At 41.3% G+C, this 17,767-nt stretch overlaps 1 protein-coding gene across 14 annotated transcripts in view; it reads right to left on the bottom strand.

The window, feature by feature from the left end:
* DAB1 (DAB adaptor protein 1) overlaps positions 1-17,767 on the bottom strand; it is a 467,833-nt gene that overhangs the window by 21,059 nt on the left and 429,007 nt on the right. For 10 of the 14 annotated variants that reach the window (XM_054833777.1, XM_054833774.1, XM_054833781.1 and 7 more), the window contains one exon: positions 11,863-11,922. In XM_054833777.1, the coding sequence (XP_054689752.1) occupies positions 11,863-11,922 (60 nt within the window). Of the gene's footprint in view, positions 1-11,862; positions 11,923-15,837; positions 15,904-17,189; positions 17,229-17,767 lie in introns of all 14 variants that reach the window. The other 4 variants (XM_054833773.1, XM_054833768.1, XM_054833770.1 and 1 more) reach the window with 1 other exon arrangement.

Here is a 17,767-nt window from a genome sequence, read left to right on the forward strand (position 1 = left end):
AAAAGCGTGAAAAGAGTTGTGTTCATTTATTCAAAGAACTGCACAGACCTTGAAACCAGAAGCGTTTACACCTTCAGGAAGGACCAGTTTTGGCCAGCAGTTAGTCACCTTTTCTTCTGACAGCCCCCTCGTTTAACCCCCATCCTCCAGCATCCAGGGATGCAGCTCCCATCACTCCGAGGCGGATCCTGCCCCCAGCCCCAGCGATCGCTCCGTGAAACCAGCTGAGAAATAACCATGTCTCGGCACCGAGGAAACGTGTGCGCAGCGTTCAACGGACCATTAGAGATTCCCACCTGCGCTACAGCGGGACCTCGCAGAAAACATTTGCCCAACATGTCACGGCACATCCCCAGGTGCCCAATTATCATGTAGCACTTGAGCTGCATCTTCCATTAGCTCGTGTTCTGCATCACACACCGGTGAGGAGACACTTCCTAAGGGTGAAATATCCCTGTCTATTAGAGCATGGAACAGCCTTCAACGGCGACCGTGCCGAGGCTGCAACGCAGCTACCGAGGGCAGAATTTGGCCCTCTGAGTCCTCCTCCGGTTCGGCTTTTTGATACCAAGCGCTTAACCTTCACAATTAAAGTCAACAATCCTCTCCCTCCTTCCCCAATGCACGATAGAAAATAACCAGAAGCCTGGAAAGATGCTCCAGTCCTTGATCTTCCTCTAGGATTGCTGTCTGTGGATTTCTCCACGGAGTGATGCAAAAGCTTGCTTTTATTATTTAAAAATGCATCTCCTTGAATACGAAAACACCCCTACAGCTTAGTCAACCAGGAACACACCAGACACTTGCGACCAGCTGCGCAGACTGAGGCGGAGGAAGGAGTATTAATCCTTGTATCGCGGTGACATTAAACCTATAATGAAAGCTCCATCTTTCTATACAGGCATGTGAGACATATTGTAAATCTTTTAAACATGAAATATGTAAATCTGGCTTCTTAAAGCAGCAGCAAGCTTTTTAAACCACTCCAACCAGTAATGAAATTCCTCGTGACACTTTTCACTGTTCACTAAAGAAAAAACATATTATCCAAGAGCTGGAGAAAACCCAAGAGTACAGAAGCAATAATAAGAGAAAAGTAAACTGCAGCTTTCATAAACCTGAACCCAAAATCACCCATCTCCACTGCTGTACTCCCTCTGATCACCAAGTACTCTGAAAAACATCTTTTCTAAGCAATGCAGAAGTTCAGATTTCAAAAGGGAAATCTGAGATTTTCCCTCACAGCACTGTGAAGCACCCTACTTCTTTCACTCCTATCTACAGAAAAAGCCAAAACATTCAACTTCTGTTACTCAGTTTTGTTTTACCAAAGACAAGGGATCGCCACTGACTTACAGCATGAGAAAAACCTGCTTAATATCCCTAGAGTTTTGCAAACAAGATGATAAAAGTAGCATCTTACAAAATGTGGTTCTGAACTCTCAGAGAATGAAGCAAAGATGTTGCTTAAAAAGTATGAAAAAAATACACTGTAATTAACTTGTACTCTGATACAGAGCTCAGCAAGTAAAAAAGACTATGAAAGATACTAAACACAGCAATTAACCAGCAATTAGTAATTAACCTTTGAGCTGGGTATTAGCTATTCAAATCTTTTAGGAGAGCAGAGGGATTTAAACTTGGTTTCCCGCACTCAGGGTAAGTGCCCCAGCACTCGGCCCAGCAGATCACCCAACCCGGCTGCCTCTCTGCATCTCCTCTCCCCTTTTTCTAATGCGTATTTTACGCTGAAAGTCTAATGACAAGTCAAAAGGTTATTCAAACTAAAGATTTCCGTTCTTACTTTAGTTGAAAACAAATATTTTGTCTATGTCAAATATTTTTTCTGATGGTTCACATCATTATTTTAGTTAAGCGAAGCTTCGGTTACTTGCACAACCTTATACAACAAATGTTATTACTACGAGCTCCACAAGCTGCAAGCAGCTTGCTAATTAACCACAATTCAGTCTAAAAAACAATTTAGAACTATAACGAAGAAGCACGTCAGGACCGTGACCAAACCAATCGTCAGTCAAACCATGTCTAGTAGGTTGAGACACACTGGAAACATCCAACAGACATACTGTTTCCCTGTAAAACTACTCTGGATTAATGGAGTAGCATGATAACAAAGAATTGCTCAATTACTTCCTAATTAAAGAGAATACACTGAAGAATATGTGTGTGAAGAAAATATTGTCAACGCCTTTGCAACGTTCAACCTCCTATGGATCCTAAAGGTCCTCCAGAGCCGTAACCTCTCCCAGCTAGAGAGGTAACGGCAGCCACGATGCCTGGTGTAAACCCAGATTTACACAGGTAGAGCTGAGCACAACCTGTTAGCTGTAAGGCTGCTGTGAACATGTAGGGTGACTCCCAACTAGTACAGGTCACATCAGCAACACGGGCTGCCGTCAAGCTATACTGATGGATTTTTATCCCAAATACATGCACTTGGGCGTCCAGCACTTACGCAAGGTTCAAACCCAGCGCTCAGAATCCCGCGGGACACAGGAACCCTCCTGTGTAAAGTTTCTCTTTTCGGTTTCATAGGGTAACTCTTATTTGTCAGAAGCACTCTTTTATCGGGTAATTCTTCTCCTCTGAATTTTTATTTGAAGTACCAAACCCAAGAACTGACTTTGGTATGATGGACCCAACCACAGCACAGCCTTGAGCTTCATCGCGTTCACCAACTGTCCAGTTTCCTTTGCTCGTTCACTGGGAAGCGCTGGATATGCTGGTTAAAAACGCTGTTAGTGAACCCTGCACAGCTGAAGAGGTGGGATGGTTAAGGATAACTGACAGAATAGATTATTGAGGAGTGTTTGAGTGACTTGCTTCACTGTTGCTTGATAGCTCCCTTTAAATGAAGGATCTCTTCATATGATCCAAACACATGCTTACTCATTTGTTTATTTTCTCTTCATTTGAAGGGAACTTGATTCTGAATTCCCTGCGTACTTTAGGTATTTACTTTTCTAGGAATTGATATTTAAAATGCTTCAATTACCACTTTTCTCTGACAGACTCTAATAAATCAAGAGTCCAAAAGAGTGACTCTAGCGTAGAGCCAGACCCATGCTGCTTCCAGGCAACACAACACCCAAGATAATTAAACTTCCCAGAGCACAGGGGATGCTGCTGCAAAGGTCCCAGCCGCACGATCATCTCCTCCGTATCTTCTCCAGTCCCCACATGGTGGGTTCAGAGAGCATGGTATACATCCGACACATCACACGGAGTTAAAAGAAATGCTGTGAGTTCAGAAATATCGCTATGTTGTTGAACTAAAACCTGAGGCTTTCAAAATGTTGATGCAAGCTACAAAAGCTTTTGTAATTTACATTTACTGTGCACTAACAGGCCCTGACATCTGTCTTCTAGAAACATAAGCCTGGCTTTAGATTTAGGTACCTTTACAAATATGTGCAATTTACTGCATGCGGCTGACGCAATGCAAAGACATTAAAATGAAACGTATTTTTCCATTCAACAGAAAACTGGAAACAAAGGGGAAGAGCAAAACATTTCAGGTGATACGGTGGCAAAAGCCAGCCTGCACCAAACTTCATTTCAGCATGAGGAAGGGGGTCTCAGCAGGAAAATCGGGGACCAACACCAAGCTGCTGGGGCTGGTTGAACATCAGCGTTAGCCTCGGCCAGGTTTCCATCCACACTTACTGCCAGGCACGTTCACTGGCAGCAGTGGCATTTCTTGCCTGAAGATCTATTTCTGAAAGTAATGCACCTTTTGCTCCCAGCGCGTAGCTCCACCAGTTCCCCCCGGGGAAGATGGGAATGAGGACAGTGGCAGAGGACACGGTAAGAGCTCAGATGAGGTGAGATGAGCTCTTTAACACCAGGGCACTACGGCACTGCCCGGGTGGCACAACGCAGCCAGCCTTGGTGACACGTGATGGTTTTCTTTAATTGCAGACTGGAGAGACAGGTGATGACAAGAATCTGAGCTTCCACATGGGAGCAAAACTCCCCTTCTACACTGCGATGGCAGAGACAGCTTTGGATGTTTGTAGGGAATACACGTAACAGTGGAAGGGAATTAGAAATAACCCCCAATTTACTGTTTTAAAATAAAAGGCACAGCTATACAGGTCTATCTAATGGTTTTCGAAACAACGGGTGACTGGACCTATAACCAAGAAACAAGTTACTTCTACCTTCGTCATTGAATACCACGTCACCATGATACGTTCGAAACCTGGAAATCTCCTGAGTTTCAGCAGGCAGAAAAGGCCAAGACCTGTGTATTTCTGTACTTAATAATGTTAATTGCACCGAATGAATCTGCAAATATTTGCAACAGCCTCTCCCCAAACGGATGCAAAATGCACACCACACTTTCCCCAGAGCTGTATTCCCTTTAATTTGTAAACAAACACCAAATTGTGCAACTGATATCATTTAATGCATACAGTGATGCAGACTAGGTAAAGCTACAAACGTCACTACTCAGGAGGCAGCTTGTGTGCAAATAAATGTTTTAGCAAATTACAGAGCTGCAGGGCTCTGAGCAAATCAAAATGTAGTGAATCAATACAATGTGCAGCTGTCAACTTACTGTATCAGCAGCCATCAGATAAATCTGCATCGGTCATATTGCATAAAAGGCAAAAAGTCACTATATGTTACAGAACTTTACCCCACAATCAATGAGCTAGACCTACGGTTCAGCTACACTCTCTTTTCTCCACTTTGGAGAATATCAAAAGGGACAGAATGTTACCCTAGAAAATGTACAGGAATCCGGGTAAGTTTAGCAATGCAAATACACGTGAAGCCGTTAAAGATGCCACCTAACAGGCTGCATAACTGTAAGGGGCCACTGAAATGTTTATCATTTATTTATATCGCCCGAGTTCTGTATTAAAAGTGCCAATCTAAACTGCCGTACTATCACCCATGTCACCTATATCCAACATGATAACCGTGTCACCGGGGCAAAACCCGCACCTTTTGTTCGCTTCCTTGTTTCTTGTCGTTTGTACAGTACGACCAGAGAGCGAGCACGACAAAAAACTGATCAAGGGCAGTGCTGCTGGATTACAGCTTTCCCACACTATGGGATTATGTCCCAAAATCCTAAAGGATTGCACTAGGAAGGAAAGTCAGTTCAATGCTTTGATAGCACGTGATCATTCTGCTGGAGGCACAGGGTTCAGGATCGCATTCAGGGAATGGTATTACAAACGCAGGAAGGGAAAGGACAGCTCCTCCGGATTAAAAAGAGCTCAAGATGTGACCCACAATATCAGTACGACATAAAAGAATTAAATCACAGTTTTTATTCTCACCTGTGAAACAGTATTCCTACACTATTAAAACCTGCTATTTGACATGCTAGATATAAAATTATGGATGGACTGAAACCAGAAGTTTGCTTGGGCGTATTTTCAACATTCAGAAACTATCCAGATCAAGATTCATCATCTTAAACAGTCTGTACATTAACAATGGACTAATTCTAACATCTAACCCTCCAGATTGTTGGAAAACATACTCTGAATTCAGGTTAACAGCTTTTGGAATATTCTTGCTCTACCTGGCATTGCAAGAACAATTTTTCAAGAATTAGTTAAAATATCCCTAACTTTGAGCTCACAAAAGCTTAAGCTTGAGCTGAAGACCTACACAAGCCATGTATATATAACACACATGAAGAAACTTCATCACTTTATGTTACGGATGCTATAATTTGGGAAGACTAGGGAGGAGGACGTGGTTTCTGCTTCCTGTGCCATTAAAATTTTTATTTAGGAGTAAAGCAAAAAATAACCCCAGAAAAAAATAGCTTAAGAAAAAAAAAAGAAAAAAAAAGAAAAAAAGAAAAAAGAAAAAAGAAAAAAGAAAAAAAGAAAAAAAAAGAAAAGTGATACGAAGTCAAACAAAAAAATGACAAAAATTTAGTTATTACAGTGCTTGATCAGGGAACTAACATCCCGCTGAGTACAGTAGGCACAAGCTGATGGTCGTGGTCCCTGTGAAACATCCCTGATGGCGGCAGGTTCCTCTCCTTGGAAAAGAGACACAGGGGTTTGAGCAAAGTCTCAGACCGGCCTCTCACCTCAGCTGAACCTGAACGGAGTCTGCTAGTGAGACGTCAGGTGTTTAAGTGGTTTTTTGCTGTGGATCCACTCCAAACTATCAGCTGCAGAGCTGCTCATGCCAGTGCTGAGCGAGGGTAAAAGGCTTTTATTCAGAGTTTTTACTCGCATTTCACAGAGCTCTGCTTAACCAGAAGCAGAAGGTATAAGCCAGCAGAAGATGAGGCCCATGGGCGTTGCTAAAAGGAATGAAAAAACACCTTGACAAATCTCAGTGACCTTTTACAACGCAGAAGTAATTAAATCACAGATAATGACAGACCTTGATAGGTAACACCCATACCTAACACAAAGTCCAAAGAAAATAGAGGTGTCAGCTCCCTGCCCAACACACCAAACCCTCCCCAGGGCACCAAGAGATTTCCCTTCCCCGCATCAGCCAGACCCGACTAACGCAGGACCCTCTAACCCCGAAGGAAGCAGGAAAAACCCCACAGATACAAGCATTTTAAGACGTGACAGCGCAATGGGAGCAACGTCGCTGGGGATCGCCCAGCAACACCCGCTGCGATTGCCCAGAGGACAGCGCAGGGCAGGTGATGGAGATCGCAAAGGGGACGGCACCCACCCAGCAGACGGGAACAAATGGCTGATGCGTGGAGAGGCGGTTAGAACAAGGGCCGCCTGCTACAGCACAAGTCTCGCTCTTGAAGACACGTATGTGAGAACAACATCTCACCTTCAGGGCCGAGACGTTACCTTTGGCATGGTGCTAAATGTTTCCATTATAAACCAGCGGTAGTACTGGAGTTAATGTTGCTATTAAATCCAAAGGCAAGCTGAGGGGAGGAGCGCACGGAGCAGAGGTGTTTCCAGCACCGCACAAAATCTTCTTACAATACTTAGTGCAATGTCTACACTGCAGATACTGCTATGTATATCCACTTCTATCTAAAAAAATAGCAAGGGCCCACTAAAACATCAAAGAAACTCATGCCACAAGACGTTATCATAACAAACTAATATATTTTCAAACTTTGCAACAAGTAGCTGTTAAAAATGCATGTCCCACACCGCAATGCTAAACCTCGTACGTGGGGTTTAATTGAGTGTAACCAAGTCAGGGCATTTGAACGTACGTGTCTCTTTTAGCAAAGGTAAATAAAACCAGACGGCTTTGCCAGCACAGATGGTCAGAGACCGGGTCTGTGCACTCTCTCTCTCCTCACATTTGAAAATTTGATCCTGAAAGCCTGATTGCGGATGCTGGAGTCAATGTCACCAGTCTGCAACTTGTTTCTGTAAAGCCACCGATGCAAACGTAGGGAAAAGGCGGAGTTACAAAGCCCTTCTCCAGACCAAGCGTCACAAAAAGAATTCACTTTGTAGAGGATGCTCAGAGTTATCTGGAAAGCTGCTCTGAACTACTTCATTGCCAGACATTTTGGCGTGCCATTTCTCCAGAGACTGACTTTCTGCGAGAGCTGGTGGAGCCCAGGGCTGCCCATGCCTTCCAGGTGGTCCTAGGCACGCTTCCTCTGGCACGAGACCTAAAAAAACCAGGCCTGCAAATAGCACCGTAATCCCGGCTAGAATTAAAACTGAGCTTTCCCCAACGCAGCTTCCTAGTTCGCGCAGAGGGCTCAGGCAGCCCTTACAGCTTCTAGAACTGAGTGTGCTTAAGTCCAGCCTAGCTTCACCTGCTCCTCCCATGCCTTGCCCCTAGGGCAGCCCAACTACACCCTGTCCGTTCCACCCCGGATGGTTGTTATTTTCCACGCAGTGGGTACTAGCCAGCTGACTGCCCGCATGGTAGGGCATCTGCTATAACGCCCTGAATCTCTACGCAGCACTAAGAGGAGTAGTTTGAAAGCCTTCATCAAATTGTAAGCAGATAGTTTAGACATGTTGATGAGAAGAGAAGGTTTTATTGTGACGTGACTGACAGTCTCTGTGAAAGGTATTTACAGTCTGACTCTTATTACTAAAAACACCATGACAGGTAGAACTTGATGTGGATGTATAATGGGGAGACGATGGGAAATTATGACAAAAAGAGCTCATTAAACATTTCACTTTTTTAGAACAATTTCACATACAGAGCTGCAATTTCTAAGTGGAGCATCTACCACTTAACATAAGCTTTTTGGGGTAAGCTTGCTTTCTTTGTCTGGCTTGATGTCTATTCTCAGTGAACAGAGAATAAGAGAATTGGTCTAAGGAAGGAGCAGAGAGAAAACAGGAATGAATACAAGAAGTGTGAGCTGATACAGAGGAAAAAAGAGATACTGGGAGGATACTGGCTATCATGGGAAGTGTGTTTGGAGCGGTGCTGCACGCTCGGCAGAGGGAATCTACAGGAGAGTAGGATTTGCTGGGGAGGGATGCAGCAAAGAACTATATTGAATAAGCAATCCTTTCATCCCAATGTCAGAGAAGTGACTTGGCAACCAGCCACCACTCATAATTGAGTTCAGTGGATACGGTCAAATTCTGAGATCTGAGACTCATTCCTTTCTGCCTCATTTCCACCGTATTTACATTACTTGAGATCAGAGATCATGAGGAGTCACACTGTAAAGTACTTGGACACCTTCTGACAAATGGCCTCACACAACGGCACAGTATTGCGCAGGTACATCGGCTATCTCGATGCGTACGCAACGCTGAATGCTGCTGCTTCGTGGCGCTACCAGGAAGATGCTTTGCACCTTCAGCTCCAGTGGGATCCCATATGCACAGAGAAAGCAATATTTGCGCAATCGGTCCTGGTTTCTTAAGAAGCTACGTCTTATTGAAAACCAGTATGAATTATACTTCCCAGTCTCAAAGTAACCTTTGGAAAAAGGATTCCAGCTTTCAGTTTTTACACTGTGCTAGATCTCACCCCACCTAAGCCTAACTATTTAGACGTTATCATACCTGCAAGTCATTTAAAGTTCCTCTGCAGCCACGAAAAATGATGTTCAGATGTACATTCATTTCCATCTGAGAGGGACACCTCACGCAGACAGGAGGAATTTCCCCGTGAAGTGGCTATTTCTCTCCACCAGCTACAGAGAGGCAAGGATGGAGGGCACCTAAATGACTACTTCAGTATCCCTCACTTTTATGTGCGGAGACCAGAGATAACTTGCCTGAGAACACACCAGAGGAAAACAATCCCAAGATGGAAAACCAATCTCTGCCCAGGGAACGTGAGCGATACTGTTTGAACTCAAGCAAAACTTGCTGCATTTTTATTAAGTGGTGTATTTATTGTTGGGAGAGAGAATTCATGGTGCCTGAAACCTATTAGGAGCTAGAAAAAGTTTCTCACTTTATTCATCCATTATGAAATTAATGAAAGCAAGATCTCCTAATAAAGAAAGTGTCCTTATATGTTTAAACCAGGTAGATGAGCTAGATTATTTGCCCTCAGATTGAATTTTAGAGGTTTATATAATAATGACAGCTATAAATTGAAAAAAAATTATGGCAAGCGTCTCGAAGACAGAGAGTCTCAGATGTGGAAGGGTGAGCAATAAATCAGATGGGCAGTGGAATATTAAATTGCTAATTTTAAGAGCTATTGCTGCTTTTTTTTTTTTTTTTTTAATACGTCCTAATATAAAAAGGTGAAACAAAATCTCAGCTACATATTTCTTCCTCTTCTTCCCCCCCCCCCCCCCTCTAAATTAAAGTACATAACTTCTTTGGAGAAAAAGCTCTAATCGCTTTAAATTTAACCATGAAATAGCAAAAAAATTAAGTCTGCAACCAGCTTCACGGAGATGACAGATTAAATATATTTGATGATTACAGAGTAGGTTCCATATGCCCTATATCTCACAGTCATGCTCTTTACCAGGACAGTCTAATACCAAAGTGTCTGCAGACATGATTGCAAGTGCACTGTACACCCAGTCATACTGCAACGACCTAAATTACAGACTGTACCCAGAGTAAATTTGAAACATCGCTGAAGGAATAATAAAAAAGTCGCAGGAAACGCGCAGCAGAAAAATTGTAACACTGAGCTATATGAGAAATGAGTGAAAAAATCTACAGCTATTCTGTGCCCGCAAATACCTTTATTAGTTATGCAACATGAGTTATTTTACTAGATTTTCCCAGGCAACACGATGATGCCTCCCCCCTCCTAGTAGCTTATCATGAAATATTTATGGCAAGCTTTGTTTGTTTGTGCAAACCACGGAAGTGTCACAATTCAGGCCCCCATCCAGCCCCTCCCCAGCATTTATGTTTTTTATTCGGCATCTCAAGCTCCATGCTCAGCCCAAGCTGTGCAAGTTACCGCATCCTTAGGTGAGAGGAGTCTCTCCCTCTCTGTTGAATACAGGCATTTTTCCCATGCTTACAGCAGACTGAAATTCCTGACCTTTTCCTTTGTTTTTCTCCATTCTCACAGAAATCCTCAGTACTACTAATTTTCCATGTAACCAATGCAATCGAATTATTTCTCAAGTTATCTATAGCACAAATATATATTAAACAGTACAACCCGCCCTTCAATAAATGCATGCCTTGTTGCTAAGGCATCTGTCACTCCACTTCTTCTCTCAGCCTCTTGTCACCATTCCTTCTACGTTCTGGGGATAAATGCCTCACCTCTTCAAAATGCTAATACACCGAAAGGGGATGGTGCCATTTGGACACAACAGCATATTACCCCTATTTTTTAATATTCTACTGTCCATGTGAGGCATAGGGCAGAAAGAATTAAGTTGACAGTCTATATTGACCCATAGCCTCTTGTATACTTAGAGCACTACAGAAATAATACCTAGCAATAATGGGAGGAAATCTCCTCGTGCAGATTACAGCCCACAATAACCAGGAAAGCAATGCAATACACAGAGAAAAAATTCTGCCACTCAGGAATTTGTTGAGTGAGGTCTTTTCGCACACTTAATCTTGATGTAGTTCCTCTCAAGAGTTTCCCACAGCTGTTTAAACTAATAGCAATTGCACATATCTCTGCCCTACAACTCTACGGCTCTTATCAAGCTACCATAGAAGTTGGTTTTATTGGAAAAATAATCTCTTTTCAATGGTGTATGTTAGGTTGGACTTTGATCTAACTTGTTTGTTTGGTGGTTTGTTTTTTTTTTTCAAAATGACTGAAAAATAATTCTAATGCAAATTCCCATTTTTTTGGTAACATTTGATTTGAAGCTCCTCATGAAATCTTTACCTATCAGCACACTGTATTCACCAGAAAATCTTCTGAGAGGTGTAGACATTCTAGCTGCAGAAAATCCCTGTAGAAGTCGTGATGTTCTGACATACCTTTTCCTAACGCTACTTCTCTTGACCTCCACTCTATCCAGACCTTGGCTCCCCTGCTGTCCTACTAAACCAAGCTATAAGGAGCACAATATCCAAAGTACAGCTCTGATATAGAGCACACGGGGGAAAATGCAGCCCAGGCTCCCTCAGAGCGATAAGCCTTGTACAGCATTGGGTAATAGAGGAACCCTTCTAATCCGGGCAGCAACGATTCATGCATTAACGTGCAGAAGGCTCACTGTTGACTCTTAACCACAGATAACACATTTATAAATGGTGACTTTCATAAGAATGAGTCAGAAAACACGGAAAGGAGATTTAAGTAATGATGAGATGGATATAGGCGACATTACAATCCCGGTTACTCTGAACCAACCCAATCAACCCATCACACATCACTAGTAAAATTCATATCACGAGGAACGTACCAAACGTTACCTACAATAATGGAAGTCACAGAAGTACATCTTCTTTACTGCATATGAATAGGGGAGATACTTACACTTACAGGTTGACTTTTTGGCACATCATAAACACCTTCCTTCTTTTGGCTGGTAGGAACCTGCAACAGCAAATGAAAATAAAGTTCATTACCCAAGCAGGTTTGATGAAAAATTGAAGTCTGCAAATGATATTTAAGTACAGGGTAGTCATTTAATACTAATGAAGTCAAGGATGGTTCCCTTTTCATTCAAACAGTAACGTTAATGGAGACAATACTGAAGAAATAAAACATCTATCCGATTTTTTTTAATCCTAAAGCCCAGTAGCGTTCAGAAATGAGATTTTCATTCTCAGTTAAGTTCAGTTGCATTAAGTCTAGGTGCACTTGGATCTCCTTCCTACTTAAATGGTTGTTTTTTTCATTTTACTTGGGGGTTAGAAGATGCGCATGGAAGTCATGATCAGGTCAGTATGTCATCTTCCTCCATGGCAGAGATCCAGAGTAGAGCTACCGATCTGAGGGACAGAGGTGTTTGGCTGATGGCATTAGATTTCTTCTTTCCAATTAATTTAATAATCTAAGTCAAGTAAGTCATAACACGTACCCCCGCAGTGATGGGGCCCTGCGGCTGCTCTAAGCAACGTTTGGTTACAATTCTGTGATTTTACTAAGGAATTACAGGCCTGTCAGAGTCTGAGGCTGCACAACCACTCACACAGCCGGGGAGCTGAAGTCGCATGGACAGGGGGTGACGCACTTAAAAGGGCGAGTCTTTAGTTGAGTCAACAGTTGCGATTTACACCTTGGGCATTTATAGCCTACTCAAGTAAATTCAGTTGCTTTGTAATACCAGGCTTTGCTTGCCTAAGGACTGCTGGTTTACATATTTATAATTTGTGATAATATTTCTTTTCCTTCCTAGAAGCACTGAACATCTATTGTAACTGACACAAGCAAAAAGAATGGTCAAAACGTTCTCTAAACTGGCACGGATGCTCTAAGGAAATCAGTGCTATTTTTCCACTGAACAAGGGCATTCAGCATAAGAAGGTTACATTTCAGACATCAATGGAACCTCCCAGGTCAATAGGAGAAATAATACTGCAGCTATGACAAAATGATTACCTTTTTGTTTTCTAAGACAATAAATATCTTAGAGATCTGATATTAGAGTAGGACTGGTTTAGGGGAAGCTGAAGGAACGTTGGTTATTCATTGAGATGTGCTATCATTTCTTATTTTGTATAACATATCAAAAACTCTCTCCACTGTTCAAACATTCTCTTGCCCGTGTTTAAATGTCAAAGTCTTCATGGGAAAGCGTGTATCTTTAACTTGGTGCACGCTGCAGAAGTTTTTCCAGAGCATTGCAGAGGCACAAGCACAGAACCCTCCCAGGAACTGAACCAGCTTTTTAAAAGATCTCTTCTGTTCCTGTCCTGGGACTGACTTGCTTGCCTTGGTCTTCTCAAAGTACTGGCCACTTATCACATTAGATATGTGAAACTGGTAACAGTGGAACAATTCAATTTCATGGCAATACGTCTGTAAGGAGAGAGCTTTAAGTGACAGTGTAAGAGCAGAAACCAAGAATGGTCTATTTAGTAAGTCACTGGAAAGCTTAGTTTTCATAAAAAGAGAATGAATGTGGTAAGATAAACTGTTTATCATTAGGGTGCATTTTTCTTTTCTCTCTGGAAAGTTTCCCCTTCAGTCATTCTCCTCTTCCTCCTTCCAACTTTTCTATAGCCATCCCAATTTGCACACTCCTATCCACAGCTTATTGTGGAACGAGCATTTCCCTGCACTATCGATCCCCCCTTTTTTACTCCAGCTTATGACAACATTAGAGAAAAGCTCCTGACTTCTAATATCAAGACAGAGAAACTTTTCTGAAAGACATTTTTGTGTCCCAACTCAATATCGCCTGTCTTCCTGTTGTCTTTACTCGCCATGTATCATCACGCTTTTTTGCATCGCTACTTAGACTGGAGGTCTGCAAGGAATTTCTTGTTTTTTCTTTGATTAGCAGTATCAAGCAAACAGGTACCAGCACTACTGCTGCCGACAGCTCTGGCTCTGAGACAGGCTGTGAACCATTTTGACGTACTTGCATCTTACCGGCAGCACAAGCACCGTGACTCAGAACTCCCCGTCTCAGATTGTCAACTCCTGACGGAGCAGAACTTGCCTCTCTATAGAGACCAACAAAAACACCTAACAAAATCCCATCCCCACCTCACTACCATAAAACAACAGACAGGGAAAGAGATGTTATTAAGAAATCTGCCACTAGCCGGGAGAATTGGTACACGCTCAGTGATCAAGTCCTTGCCTAACTAACACATTAGAGCAACTTAGAGAGACAATATTAAAAGCGCAGACAGACACAGACAGTCTTTGGGGCAACGTATCAAAGAAAGGTGACAGACAGAGAAAGAATGCTTAAAAAGAAAATTGTGACCTCTACTATACTAAAAAGAAATAGAAACTGTCACTTTTGGCACCTATCTTCCATCTGCAGTTACCCACTGGGTAGGAATCTTTCCCACCAAGGGAGAAGTGAATTCTTTGCATACCAGCTCTTGGTTGAAAAACCAGAGCAGCACCAGAAGAAAGACTTGGCAAGGCTGAAGCGAGGAGGCATGAGGTTACTGAACAGACACATTTACCAAAGTGTAGTATGGGGAAGGCTTTGTAGTAAATAATAGAATCCGGCACCAATTTGCATCAAACTAATGTCACGAAAAGCTTCACATTTTGATGAACAACATCAGAATTTTTTTGTCTGAATGTAGTTGTCATGGGATTTTTGTTTCTAGCATAAAGCTGACATCTAGAGTAGTATTTTTTTAACAGATTGCTTTCCTGAAAATAGTCAAACTTTCAACGTTATGCGGTAAAAAATTTTCAACCTTAGGCATACTCTCACCTTGAGAGCTTTGCACGTCTTGGGCTAGAGATGCAGAAAGATGCATGTTCTAGTCTGTGCGGCAGAGTGCCAGGAAATCAACACAGACAGGTTAAATGAATCTCATCTTAATGACCTTGTGATGGGGTCTATAAAATGGTTATTTTCTAATGTTCAACTTGCACTTCCCTTTCCCAATTAGCTTTTTCCTACTTCGGCTCACAGCTACTCTACTCTTTCATTTTTTCTATTATCTTCCTACCTTTTCTCATTACTTAAAAAAAAACTTTCCTTTTTTTTTTTGTTCTATCCCTGCTCCTGTCTACCTTAAAAAAGCTTTTCCTATTAGCAGATCAACCTCTAGTACAGCTAGATGAAATGCTTAATCACTGTTTGAATCTCCTTCCCCTCCATACTAAACGATTTCCTCAAATCACAATTTTCTTACAGCATACAGAGATTTCTGTCTATCTCCAGATTTGCCTCTAGTATGTGATACAAAATGAATTACATTATATTTTAATAAACCCTGTACTGATCCCTCGAGGATAAATTGAACGACAAAAGATTATTTTATATTGCTTTCAATGCAATTTTTATTCAGTGTGAAGAATGCAAGCTTGGGCTCTAACATAACACATGCACTCTGGAAATGTTTTCCCCAGTCTGGGAGATATCCATTTAGAGGTCTTAGGTTTTGCTCAGTTCTTGCCTTGGTTAGCCAGAAAGAAGAGCGGTACCATCAAAATGTCTTTCTACAAATTGCTTGGATGGTGTGCCCTCCATGAGATTTAACTACCTGTTTCTTAGAATAGGTGTAAAAAGTTTCAAAAGATAACCAGAAAAAGAGAATCCACTATTTGTCACCTTACATGGTGTACTGAAAAGTTTAAGGCCCTTCATAAGTTGACAAAGTTAATAAAATTTGCAGAAGCTGAAATGACAAACAACAGAATAATCACACTGAGACCGGGCAGATTATTCACGTCATGTCATCAGAATGAAATGCCAGACATTTTTGTGATGAAAGAAAACTAGTAAAAGTGAACCATATATGAAATGTACTTTACTAAATGCTTGCAATCGTTGCAATGAAAACACCGACGTTAGCGATTTTATACCTGATAAATGTTTTCTTCCGTTTCAGGCTCACGGATTGGCTCGTGTCCAGCCTCAAACACAATGTACTATTACACCAGCCGCCAGAGAGGAAAAGTCAAAGATGAAACAGAAGGGAAAAAGGCGATTTGGAATTCCACGTAAAAACACAGGCAGGCATTAAAGAAACAAGTTCAAAGTACAGGCTGGCAGCAGGACAACCGGTTTGTTGGAAAGCACAGAGTAAGGTTGGTTTGTATTTCATAAACTGGCAATGAATAGACCTAAATCTCCACTAATGATCATTAGAGCAACTTCCTAATTCTTTCTCACCAGGGAGACCGCCTGTGGCCCAATATTAATTTTCTGCAGTCAACGTGAATTTTGCCTCTTTTACATAATGGCAATTATTTCCACATATATTTATTATCTATGAATAAAAAAGCTAAATCCAAACTGGGAGAATAAGCTGGTGCTCATCTAACGGGCCACATGGCAAAAGGCTGTCACAACACTTTTATTTTTCAGGTTTCTGCTTTATTGTGAAGAGCACAAAGTAAAACTCCTGACATTATAAAAGCTGAATAGTAATTTAGGGCATCCTAATTCTTATCATCTTTCTTAGGCACTGTTCAATATTCACTAATGGTTGAATCAGTTTCTTTCAGTGTGCTTCCCATTGACATGCCTAAGTGGAAGAACACAAAATCTCCAAGAAAAAAAAAAAGTGAACTATCACATATTGTTTCAGCATAAAATCATGAGAATGAAATTACATCTTTTTCTTCTTCACACTCAGTAGGGTATCGGACATGAATATATTGACATATTTCTGATAATCATCTTTGCTCCCAGACATTTTGCTTGGATGAAACAAGACTTAAATTTCAGATCTATTATTAAATCATAGACCAAATGCCAACAAGGGAGTGTGTTATAACATCAATTCCACTGTTTTTTTTTTCCAAATATTCACCGTCTGAATTAAATTCTGGCCCCATAGAAGCCAAAACCAAAATGTCATTTTTTTTACTATCAGAACAAGAAGTCACCTTCCTTATTCTCAAAGTAAGTCCCTTTTCAGTTAGAGTTTGTATTAAAAAATTATGACAAATCTTGTTTTGAAACTTAAAATCTAGACTCACAAGCTACATTTTAGGAAATTTTTAATCTAATATTTCTATACAGAAACATTGTGCTACTACTTACAGCTTAATATCTAAATATACTACTTTCTGTAGAAATCTTACAAGCTTCTCAGAAGACCTATCTCAGTAAATTTCAAAACATCTTGTTAAAGGTTTTGGCTGTGGGTGAATATAACATATATCTAACCATTTCTGAAACTCCAAAGCCATACAGCTTCAGAAATTACCTGGTATACAGGATCTTCTACATCTTCTTCCAAAATTGTCTACAGCAAAGTAAGAGGACAGGCAGTAAAAGCAAAGAACATAAACAGTAGAGATAAAAGAACTGTATTCAGAAATTAAAGGACAGCAAAGGAATAAGCAAAATGGGCAGGTATGTATATAGTTTTCTTTCTTTAGTATACAGATAAAGTCACGTTATTGTACAAAGTAACTTTATTCAAGTTTCATCCGAGTTTAACAATCTGCACCTTCTTTGATTCGATTCACACACATTCAGAAGTATATTGAATCTTCCCTAAAGTATCAGACACTTAAAAACCTGACTTACAACACACTGACCTTCATTAACATTTTCCTCCTGAATGAGAAGAAACACTACAGAGGAAATGAATGGATCACTTCCAGTTGCTAAACATGTTCATCACACCCCAAGTGATAGCTTTCATCACTGTTTAATCCTACCGCTGAGCTCACGGTGGCTGTTGGGTTCGCGTTTGTCCATTTGAAGCTAGCACCGTTCAAACCCATTGCTGTTAAGAAATGCTGAGGATGCTCAGTGCCTCTTTGGAGCAACTTTTGA

The sequence above is a fragment of the Grus americana genome, chromosome 8 (assembly GCF_028858705.1).
Source record: "Grus americana isolate bGruAme1 chromosome 8, bGruAme1.mat, whole genome shotgun sequence".
NCBI lineage: Eukaryota > Metazoa > Chordata > Aves > Gruiformes > Gruidae > Grus > Grus americana.